Consider the following 11,558-nt stretch of genomic DNA (forward strand, 5'->3'; position numbering starts at 1 on the left):
TCCACCCCCCACCGCCCGCCCTCCCTCCCGTCACGTGACCCGCCACCATTTTCTCTCCCCTCCCTCCGTCCCCCTGGTCGCGCCCATGACGCGGAGCGCGGGGCTGGCAAAGCGCGGCCGGGCCACCCCGCGCATGCGCGCCGCGGGGGAAGAGGCCAGCATGGGTGACGTAACGGGGTAAGGGCAAGAGCCCTGAGGGGAGGGAGGGGTGGGTGAGGTGAGGTGGCAGCGCCGCGGGGGAGGGGCCCCGTGACGGGCGCTGAGGGAGCGGCGGGCGGGGTGGCGATGATGGCGGACCCCCTCATAGCGCGTCCCTCTCCTAAATGCAAAAGCGAGGGGACAGCATGGCTCGTGGCGTGAGCCCCTGGTGAGGGATGGCACCGAGCAGCCTCACCTGGCTGCGTGGCTTCCTAGGGAGCCGGTTGTTCTAGGATCTCCTCGCCCGGAGGGCAGCGGGATGGAGCTGAGGTGCTGCCGCCGCCTCGCCCCCTGCTCCAAGAGCACCGCCGCCACCTTCCTGCTCGGCGGGGTGTTCATAGCGCTGGGCTCCAGCCGCATCCTCCTGATGAAGTATTCTGCCAACGAAGGTACTGCCGGGCGGTGGGCGTAAGGTGCCTCAGCTAGGGGCGAGCGGGCATTTCGGGCGAGGCGTCCCCAAAATGCTAGCCCGCAGAGCTCTTAGCGCCGACGTCTTGTTGTTACATAAAGCGGGATAAATTTGGTGGTTTCTGGCATAAATGTCGCGGGATCTAAGGCAGAGTAGCACCTTGCGGCTGCAAGATGTCTGATCCGTGTGGAGATCGTCCCTGGAAAGGTGCGGCAGGGAACGAACGCCTCAGGAGCTGTTTGTCAGCAAATAAATGGTGCAAGCACGGTTGGGGGTGAACGTCTTGACCAATGTTTCTCAACAGGTTTTAAGAAATAGTGTGCATGTTATAACTGTCTTGCTGTAACGCTTCCCCCATCAGTGTATATTAGCAAAACGCGCTAGCAAAGAGCAGGTATAATCCTAAAAGATATTGTGTCATCCTGGAAGCCTTTTCCTTGGAGGGAAAAAATAGCATTTTGCTGTCTGGGGGAAGATATTCCCCTTAGTTTTTTAAGATAGTGTTATTCCTGAATTCTTCCTTAAAGTTTCATTGTAAACCGAGACCAAATGAAGGAGGATTTCACCTAGGAAGGGGAGCGTTCAGGCAGTGGTATACCATCACAACCTGAGTATTTATAATTGAAGTGCTGAAAGAGCCTTTTGTTTTTATGGGGAGTAGCAAAAATTCTGACTGGAGGGGTTAAAATAGTGTCTTCTCTAATTGTGAATGCAGGAGATAGAATCTGACCGTGTACTCTCTACAATTTGCTGAATCCCACAGATAACAAGTACGATTACCTTCCTACAACGGTGAACATATGTTCTGAAGTAGTGAAATTGTTCCTCTGTTTGATACTGGCACTATGGGTTAAGAAAAAAGGTAAGTACGCATGTTTAATATAACTAAGATGTACTGATTTTTCTAAGATTTGCTGTACTTCTTTTTTTTTCCTTTGACTAAAAGATTCACTTTTAATAGTGTAGCAAAAGTCCTGCTAGTAATGTTCTCTGGGATTGTGTCTTCCATACAGAATTATAACAACACTCCTTACAACTGTAATTTGTGCTATAAATTAATGTGTTCTCAAGTTGTTGGTATGATAGCTGAAATGAGGACAGGTAATCTGAATTAGATAGTGTAATGAAGACACAATCTTTTTTTTTTTTTAAAGAATTTTAGCACAGCATCAGGGTAGGATAATAGATACTTCACCTCACTGTGAAGATGTGACTGAACAGAATCTTATAAATTGCTTTAACTAAAGGTTTAGGCTTTACCTTCCAATCTTCTGAGTGCTTCTATTTAAAAGTGCCACCACCTTCCACTGGAGGGGATTATGTGTGTGGTGGTATTTCAGTCAGAAGCAGCATTTGAATGTAAGAATTCAAAGTAGCTTTGTTACAAAGACAAATCTTGGGGCTGCTGTCTGTACAGGAAAAGTGGTGTCAGGCTTCATTATCTTCCAGTTTCGTATTGCAGGCTATTTTTCTAATTTATTTTTGGGCCTTCCTACTGCTTTCTTTTGCTTTTTTTATTTTGTTTTCTACCAGATTTCTGAGTTTTATTGATCTCAGTGTGTGACTAATTCAGAAGAGGATTAGATAACATTCTGTAATCTTAAATCTGTACTAACAAAGTGCTTCTGTTGTCAACTCTAGACCAGTCTAAGGTTTGGCACAACCCTAAAGCACGTGTCCTGAATACCTAAGAAAATGTCATTCTTTGTGCCTTGTCCTTTCTGCTTTCTTCCCGTTTGCTCTCTTTTGACTCGGATTGTGTGTTGTATATATACCGAGTTCTGATTCATTTTGTATTTCTGGTGTTACTGGCCATCCTCTGGGTGGTATATGAACAGATCCCCTGTTTGAGTCATTGTTTCAGGTCTAGATGTGATTAATAATCGCCCAGTAATGATGTGACTATTGTGTGGGGACTTTCTGGAGTGCTTTCTGGCCCTCAGCAAATGATTGATATTTGGTTTTTTGCTTCCAGTGGGCAAATACTCTCATGGGGGGTTTAAAGGATTCTTGGATGGTTTCTCTGGTGAAACAAGAAGGTGAATGCCCATAGGCGATGGATTGCTCTCTAGCTACGTGTTCTGCCTTGGGTGTGTCCTCTGTGTTGCCAGAGACCTATAGTACTTGAGGCTTTTTGCAGTCCAGCAGTGTTCTTAAGAACACAACAGTGGTACCTGTTCAAAAGGGTTTGGAATAGACTTGTACTAAAAGAAAACAAGAAAAATGTCTTTCCTCTTAATTTGTTTTCCTTCCAGAGGGTTGTTTGGATCATCCCTCTGGATGTCTTTCCTGGAAGAATTTTTGTAATTCCATGAAATGGTCAATTCCTGCCTTTCTTTACTTCTTGGACAACTTGATTGTCTTCTATGTGCTGACCTACCTCCAGCCAGTAAGTACGCATGTACTGAATTAATATCTTCTGATGTCTTACTAATGGGTAACATTAACCTTAAGCTATTTACAGTTGTAACATTGACAAGGCAAGATTTGCAGGTAAATGAATGATCTCTAGATCTTCAGCTAGACCTTCTTTTTTTTTTTTCTTTTTTCTTTTTTTTTTCCCTGCCAATGATCCGTGTTTTACAGCTGTCAGTAGAGGAAGGTCTCTGTATTTTCTCCATCCTAAATAATTTAAGAATAGGCTGAATTGCCTAAGAGTGTGACAGGTCTTTTAGGTCTTTTTGGTGCTTACACTTCTTTTTCTTCAATTCTGTATTTCTTTTTAAATGTATTTGCTCATTTTGCTAGTATTTGAGTCTCAATTTTCTGTCTTCTGTTGCTTTATGTACGTGACTTCACATGTTGACTTGCATTCTTTCCTCACCGTTTCCAAAGAAAAGCAAATAAATGTAACCTGCTAAAGCAGGTGAGCAATAGGAAGTGAACTGGGAAGGAAGAAAACTGTTTGAATCTCAATATTTACATACATTTTTATGTTGCTGTGCATTAAATGTGGTTGTGTTTAAGGATAAAGTTTAATTGCTAGTTTCTTCTAGCTACATTCAGCCTTCTGGATAAATCTACAGATTCTCAGCATACAGTTTTTGAGCTTTCTTTTTTCATGCTAGGGTACTTTTTGGTTCACAAACCGGTTAGGTGGAAACAAATGATTAGTGCTTGCTATAAATAGCATGGCTACACTTGTTTGACATTAAAAATTTGTATAAATGTTTCTTCATTTTCATTCAGGCCTTCTCCTCTAAAATGATGCCCTTTTAGGTGTACATTTTTGACTAGGACGGAACAGTCTGGAATAGGGCTTGGCTGGAAAAATATACTGAAAATGAACCTTCTGGATGTTTTAATATAAGTTGATGTTTTCTCCTTTGGGAAGGCAATTCAGCTATAACATTTGTAATACCAAAACCTGATACTTAAAAGATTACACCACACTGTTGCTTTCTTAAGCAATTTGTTTTGGCTCAAGTCAAGGTGATCTTTTTGTGAAATGCGCAGCTTGTATATTGCACACGGACACACTGCAAAACTGGTCTCTCTCCCCTGAGAGCATGTGTGCTCTTCCAGAATTTTTGGTGTCTTTTAACTGACAGCTGAAATTGTAATACAGACATAAATAATAGATGAGATAACTAAATACCTGTAAGGTAGCATACCTTGAAAGAGTTCAAGACCCTGAAAGTGAAAAGGTAGAGGCAAGATGCCTAAAAGAAGGTGGCAGTGCCTGGTTGAACTTTGTTTCATGTGACTTTTAAAACTATAGATTTTGGACTATGTAATTACTTGGGTGAGCAGTTTTCTGAGATACAGAGTTGCTTTGGTGAGATCTTTTCTCTTGCGGCTTCAGCAGTAACTGTGGATGCTCTTTTGTGCTCAATCTGTTACTGGTAAAACTTATTTTTAGAAACTTTGCTTCCAGCATGCAAGCTAGTAGCATAGTAATCTGTGGTTAATTTGTTTCTTACTTGTACTTACCTAAAGCAGAGGTCTCTTGAAGCCTCAGAGAACAAAGAAACTCAAAATCAATTCATTTTTAACTGTTCTGTTACAGATTTTGGTCATATTACTTTACCAGAGATGGTTGGGGCTTAGCCTGTGAGACCAAAAATATACGTGGAACGTTTTGCATATCATTTATATATCAGTTTTGCACCAAGCCTCATTTTTCCAGAGTAATTTCTGTCAGTTCCAGATTCATCTTTTTATTCAGTGTTTTTCCTTCTTCCACAACATTCATCTAACATTTTTTTTTTTTTTTTTTTTTTTAACTGAGTTGTAATTTCACAAAGCAGAAAATTAAGCTGTGATTTCTTAGGCAGGTGTTTCTTGTGTCAGTCTTCAGCTTACTTGAGACCTTGTCATGCTGCTTCATGAGATTTATTACTCAGCATGTAGTGCCAATCTATTCCAAAAAAAACCAAACACCTAAGGTGATGGGAAAAATGCTTTTCCTCTGATAAATGAGAAAGGCTCTGCAATAGCAGAGCCTGAGAGTGTGGAAATGTAGATAAGAAAGTACAAGATAAAGTCACTTTGCACTTCTGAATCCATGTGTATGTTTTTGTGCAAAATTGTCTAAAAAGCAATCTCCCTCTGATGTTGAAATGGAGGAAAGAGTTCAGATGCCTTTTTTTATATGTATACTGTTTATACAGGATAATCCTGTCATGAAATTCAAGGTGAGCATCTCTTTATATTTTATAATCAATAAAGCAGATGCATTTGACGTGCAAAAATATATTTTCTGCCCAAGTCTGGATGCTACAAGCTGCCATCAGAAGCAGCCTCACCTTCCCCTATTCAGAGTTTCCTTTTGGAGCACCTTTCTCACTTGTGCTGACACAGCTGATTTTGCAGCTTAGTGGTCGGCCTGACGGGGAAACTGATCTGCCAGAAAAATAAACAGTTTTCTTTTTGGCCAAGTACATTTCCAGCTGGATTGTTTTCCTAACATCTTTGTTTCAGCAGAGCTCTTCCTGCTGCAGTTAAACTTAATCTCCACACTTTGCTTGATACTTTGAAGTGGGACTTGAATTTCATTTTAAGGATGTGCTACTCGGCACCAGGGTGATGCTTTCCAAACACCTTGCAAAAAGGGGACCACTCAAAATTGGTGGGCTTTTGGTGTCGACATGGTGTCTGGACTATAATGTTGCTCTCCTTCTTTTTCTAGGCAATGGCTGTACTTTTCTCAAATTTTGTCATTATAACAACAGCTCTTCTCTTCAGGATAGTGCTAAAGTAAGTAGTACTTATGAAGGTAAATGAGATTTAATTTTTTATCTTTCTAGCATTGATGAAGAGGTTATGTTACATTCTTTCTGTGTCTGATAGGCACCGTAATAATGTTTTCTTATGGCTATACCAACTTGATGAGAGATGGCTTTGTATTCTGCATACCAAGGCATTGGAAATAATAGCTTGTTAGGAGCTCCTATGTGTCTACATTTGGTCACCTGTAACAGAAGACGAGTGAAATCATGATTATATACTTGTTGAATGGCCAGAATTAAGGTCTGGTTTTGGGTTCCTTCATTTGTTCATTAAATTTCGTATTTCGTGATGAGCAGTACTTCTTGCCAGTTTGTTGTTCCTAATTGAATGTAAATGTAACCCAATGAGAAGGAACGAGATATGCAAGAGTGAAAGACACATCTGTATGCTGTAATATTATGCCAGCCCTGATGTGTTTCTGGTCAACTGTGTGTTTTTAAAAGTAAATATGTACGTCTGTTCTTTGTTATTCATGTGACAAAAGCCAGTTTCTCTGTCCTGCGTGTTCTTCGGCTGACTCGTGCTCTTTATGGTGTGGTTTAGATTCAGAAAAGACTAGCAGGGAAATGGATATTAGCTTTCATACTCCACCTAAAAGGTTACTTGTGTTCAACTTTGAACAAAGATGCCTTTTCTACAGGCGCTAATATTCCAGAAGAGCATCTGATGGTCTGACCAAAAGGCTTTTTCTTAGTTCTTTAGATTTACATCTCAATATGTCACCATTTGCTTAATCTTCCAAAATTCTGATTATTTTTTTCATGCAATAAACAGGATTTCCTTGGGTGAAAAAGTATAAAATAGCTAAGACTGTTAGGTCTTCTAAATTGCATTCCTAGCATCATAAAATATTAGAAAGGTGCACAAAATCATGGGGGAAAAGTGAAATGTTGTGAAGGTTTCCCAGAGAAAGAGAATTATTTGAACGTCTGACTTTCTTTGAATTCATCAAACCTGTGTTCTGTGTTCACCGAGACAATAGTTGCTTTTAGTGGTCACATGTTTGGCATCTAGAACTACCATCTTGAAAGACTTCCCTTAAATTTATCTCTGCGCTTTGTGTGTTCTCCCTTTTGTGTTTCTGTGATCACCAGGCTGGGGTCTACTTGCCACAGAAAAGAACCCTACGTTTTGGCATTTTCCTGTCAATTACGAAAACCCAAGATGTGTCTTTGTACTTGTCTACATCTCCTTACCTGTGGCATGATGTCTTTTGTGTGTTTTTTAGAGCTCGTTCTCTTATCGTTTAATTTGTGCTGCTGTGTTTCTAAAGTTAGTGGCTTTTTTTGTCTGCTCCTAGGCGAAAACTCTCTTGGGTACAGTGGGCGTCTCTGGTCATCTTATTCCTCTCCATTGTCGCCCTGACTCTGGGAACTGGAGGCCATCAGCAAAGCTTGGCTGTACATGGATTCCATCACAATATGTTTTTCAGTCCATCTAACCACTGCCTTCTTTATACGGGACCTGAGGAACCGTGTGTTGAAAAGGGCAACTGCGGAGCACCCAGCTTCCTTCCCAGCTTCCAGTGGAACGTCACCAGCACCATGGCAGGAGCACTGAAACCTCTCCGCCTCAGTCTGGGACATCTGCTTATTCTAGTGCAGTGCTTCATATCTGCCCTGGCTAACATCTACAACGAAAAGATCTTGAAAGACGGGGACCAGCTTGCTGAAAGCATCTTCACGCAGAACAGCAAACTGTATGCCTTCGGGGTGCTGTTCAATGGGCTGATGCTGGGTCTGCGGGCCAAGGACCGGAGGCAGATAGGGAACTGCGGCTTCTTTTATGGGCACAACGTCTTCTCAGTGGCTCTTATATTTGTCACAGCTTTCCTGGGGCTGTCCGTAGCCTTCATCTTGAAGTTCCGAGACAACATGTTCCATGTTATGACTGCTCAGATCACCACTGTCATCATCACCACAGTGTCTTTCGTCATTTTTGACTTCAGGCCTTCTTTAGAATTCTTTTTGGAAGCTCCTGTGGTGCTTCTTTCCATATTCATCTATAATGCCAGTAAACCAAGAGGCCTGGAAATTGTCACTCTGCGGGAAAGGGGCAAGCTCTTCAAAGGAGACACGTGGGAGAGGTCAAGTGGGGTAAGGCTTTTCAGTACTCCTCTTCTCTGGTTTCTCCATTGTTTCACCTCCATTTCCACCATGGCATATTTGGAAGATTTGTTGTGCATGTGACCAGACTCATAAATCTTTAAAACTGTTGGGAAATTATTTTGTGTATTCCACTTTTTAAATTCATGAAGCTCAGGTAAGTGTTGCTTTTCTGCCGTGACTACAGACAGTGCTGTGAGCAACTTCAGCAACTTTTATACAAATCCTCTTTTGTGACTTCTTTGACCAGATATATTTGTCCACTGGCCCTGGGCATACAGAAGTTGGAACTGACACCTGGGAACTAATTGTACTTATGTAGAACTGATAAATCTTTGTGTAGCTGAGCCCATAAAGAAATTTATCTTTTTTTAATTGTTAAGATTCTTCATACTGTAGCAGTCAAAAGATATCTGAAGACATTTTAACATGATTTTTTTCATACACAACATTTTCTGCAGGTACTTTTTTTCCCCCCTAATTTGAATAGTAATCTAGACAACTAGTACATGACACAGAGGGCTTGCCTTTAGGCTCAGCTCATTTAATTGAGCTGAGAAATTAGTCAGAGTGGGAAGGAACTAATGTCTGTGTGTTGTGCCTGTACAGATCCGCTCTGTTACACATGATGCAACCAGCAGAGAGTGCTGTCTCCATTTAATTCTAGAAAAAATTAAACTTGGTAGAGATGCTTTCAAGGACTTCTACATGGTACCCTTTTATATTGTTGTTTAACAAGCAGTAAATGATACAGATGTATTTTTTTGGGGTAGCTGGCATTATCTATTTTAGCATTTACAATTGAGCATCTGTGGTAAAAACAAAGAGTGCTATGTGAGCAAGTTTCCTGATGAATACTACAAGCTGTTTAGAGACAAGTCACTAAAAAGTATTAAAGATGAACGGGATGTTTCTTATGAACGTGTATATGTTAGAGGAAGATTTTAACATACTGGTAAAACATGTAAATTACTGGGTGTTAATATCATAGAGATACCATAAATAAACTTTCTTCTTTTCTTTCTCTCTTCCTCTTTCTATGTATTAATAACAAGATGTCTTTTGCTCACATTGTTCTCTTCTTATTTCTGTAGGATGGAGAAGAATTTGAGCGACTGAACAAACCAAGCAGTGACATCGATACAGATGAAGATTCGCTCTAGCGTGGAGCTGGCTAAGAGGAATGCTATTACTCATAGTGAGAGAATGTTAATGTTTTCTTGACATAGCGAAGGGTCCTTTTTTCCCATTTGCAGAACAATTGAGACTACTTTGGGTCCGGATGTCAGAGATGGATGAGGAAAACATTCAAGCTCTTAATTTGAGCCATTTATTTTTGAGAGCTGTTTTCCCTCTTTCCATCTGTGCAAATTAGGAGTTCAAAATCTGCTGAAATAAACAGAGTTTATACCTGAAGTGGACAAGAAGAGGCTTGGACCCTGGACTCAGTTGTCTGGGTGACATGCTGCATTGGAGGGCAGTCCTGGGCTCTAACCGTATGTCTTTCATCACTTCGGTTGACTGTCCTGAGTCACTGCACAAGCTCCTGTGTGAATTCCTTGGTTAGCAAAGCAGAGATGATAAAACTTGTCCACATTGCAGAAGTGATTTAAGGGTTGATTGGCATCTTCCAATGTAAAAATGCTTCATGAAGTTTTCTTTCCAGGGCTTAAGATGTTACTAATAGCCTCATAAATAAGAGGCAAATTGACTGTTTTATTGTATTTTGGTGATTCACATTGAAATATCCCTTGCTGAGTGAGAGAGTCCCCCTGAACCAATCTCATCAAACCTTGACCTGAGAATGTATAATAATCAGATAATTTGTCTGAAGGATCAATGTATTCTTAATCTAGGAGAATCTTTTTCAGTTTGAATGGTCTTAATTCTGTTTTCATTCCTGTTTTACACCAGTGTAACTCCGTACTGGCTCCTGTGGAGTCCTTTCTGATTCTCTGATGTGACTAAAGCAAATTTCACTCTCACATTTCCAGTATGAGACTTGTGTGTGCCTGTCTCCCGATGTCTGGGGGAACTGAAATTTGGAATGCCTTTGTAGAAAATAGTAGATTTTACTGGCAACTTACATGGCTTCACTTTGAAAGATCCTGAATAAAACAAAAGCGTGTTACTTGGTATGAATGTATCATAGGGTCTTTATTGCATTTAGAAAGGGTGTGTGGAGAGACTGACTTTGCACTGGGGCCACTATCTGAAAACGGATGTTATGCAGCTGCAACAATGCCCTGCAATATCTGGAACACTGAGCAGGAGGGTGCAGGTGTTGATACCATTTGTTGTTGCTCTGACAACTCAGACTGATAAGAGTTTGCATTCATTTTTGCAGAGAGCAAAATCATTCTGCGGAATGTCAGGCACGGTGAACTCAGAATCGCTGTTGAGGAGTCTGCTGGATTGTATTTTCAGTGAGATGAAAAATGGGTTCAAAATAATTCAAGGAATTTTAGAAATTGGAGGATGAAGGGAACAGTCAAAAACAAGGCTTTGATAATGGAAAGATAGCTGTCGAAGGAATTCTTATGAAGGTATGCAATGAGTTCAGTGTCAGAGCCTCATACCACAGCGTATCTTAATCAATTACTGATGCATTTCTCCATGGACTGAAGACAGTTCTGCCTTTGTTCCCCTCTGCCATCCTTTTTCCAGGCTCTGTGTGCCTACTTACGCATACTGTCTTGATGGCTCATTGCTATATTAATTAACATACCTCCTGTCACTGATCCATCAAGCAGGGCAGCCTGTTTCCAGTTGTGGCCGATGACTGTCAAGTTATAAACCACGCATGTGAAATTCTTATTCTGATTTCTTCCATCTTTTTTTTTTTTTTTTTTTTCAGGAGTATGAACTTTTTCTAGCATGTATTAAGAATTACACAAAGTGAAATTACTGTTGTGGTTTGATTATATGAGCTAACCTTGTAAATATGTTGAGCTGAAAAATGTTTTATGGCTGATCTTGTTGTACTACCATAGTAGCTCATTTCACCAAAAGGAATCCTGGTTGTTTGGATTTGTACAGAATGAATAAGAAAGCATATTTGAATGTAAATTCCAGAAACATGAGTTTTGTTGGTGTGTAATATTCTATTTTGGGAAATGAAACTTCAATGCAAAAAAAAAAAAGTTCAAACTGTTCAAGACTTAGTTGCAATAAGATGGTTTCTTTTTCTTTCCATTACATACAGGTTTGCAGTATATACTTGCCTGAATTCATTGTCTTTTTCAGTCACAGCTACCAACTTTAGCAGACATTCCCATGAAAAGTGAAAGCACTGTTAGTTTTAGATTGCTTTGCATTACTAGTGGTAGCTTTTTACATCAACTTTTGCAGGCAGCTTTGCCTTGCCTTAAGTCAGAGCATAAAAATTAGCCTCATACCTCAAATGATAGAGCATCAAACCAAAGATGAGTATCTTTAAACATTTTTTTGACTTTCCTGCCATGAAATGTATGCCTTAAGAGAAATAAGAGCTGGAAATTATTGATCTGCAAATGTTATAAAGTATATTTAGACTTGCTTTCAGCTCTTGTCCTGCTTAGTCAGTTTTACCCTCTATAAATTTCATTTTAATAACTTCCATCACAAGCATGATG

At 40.4% G+C, this 11,558-nt stretch overlaps 1 protein-coding gene across 3 annotated transcripts; it reads left to right on the top strand.

Annotated features, from left to right (window-relative positions):
- Nucleotides 1-281: 281 nt before the first annotated feature.
- On the top strand, nucleotides 282-11,073 carry SLC35A5 (solute carrier family 35 member A5). Of its 3 annotated transcripts, XM_082784044.1 has the most exons (7): nucleotides 282-587; nucleotides 1,371-1,469; nucleotides 2,863-2,996; nucleotides 5,739-5,806; nucleotides 7,140-7,935; nucleotides 9,039-9,142; nucleotides 10,292-11,073. In XM_082784044.1, the coding sequence occupies exons 1-6, from the start codon at nucleotides 458-460 to the stop codon at nucleotides 9,105-9,107; spliced, it is 1,296 nt and encodes a 431-aa protein (XP_082640170.1). In that variant the 5' UTR covers nucleotides 282-457; the 3' UTR covers nucleotides 9,108-9,142; nucleotides 10,292-11,073. The 3 variants fall into 3 exon arrangements, with proteins under 3 accessions (XP_082640170.1, XP_082640169.1, XP_082640171.1); XM_082784043.1 differs by having other exon boundaries at nucleotides 9,039-11,073; XM_082784045.1 differs by lacking the exon at nucleotides 2,863-2,996 and having other exon boundaries at nucleotides 573-587; nucleotides 9,039-11,073.
- The last annotated feature ends 485 nt before the right edge of the window (nucleotides 11,074-11,558 follow it).

The sequence above is a fragment of the Aythya marila genome (genome assembly GCF_965140915.1).
Source record: "Aythya marila genome assembly, chromosome: 1".
NCBI classification, from domain to species: domain Eukaryota; kingdom Metazoa; phylum Chordata; class Aves; order Anseriformes; family Anatidae; genus Aythya; species Aythya marila.

Excerpts from the sequence above, each read along its gene's own strand:
- SLC35A5 (XM_082784043.1), top strand. The coding sequence starts at position 458 with ATGGAGCTGAGGTGCTGCCGCCGCCTCGCCCCCTGCTCCAAGAGCACC. Across the intron at positions 1,470-2,862 it reads ACTATGGGTTAAGAAAAAAG|AGGGTTGTTTGGATCATCCC; the intron begins GTAAGTACGCAT and ends TTTTCCTTCCAG. Across the intron at positions 7,936-9,038 it reads CGTGGGAGAGGTCAAGTGGG|GATGGAGAAGAATTTGAGCG; the intron begins GTAAGGCTTTTC and ends TTATTTCTGTAG.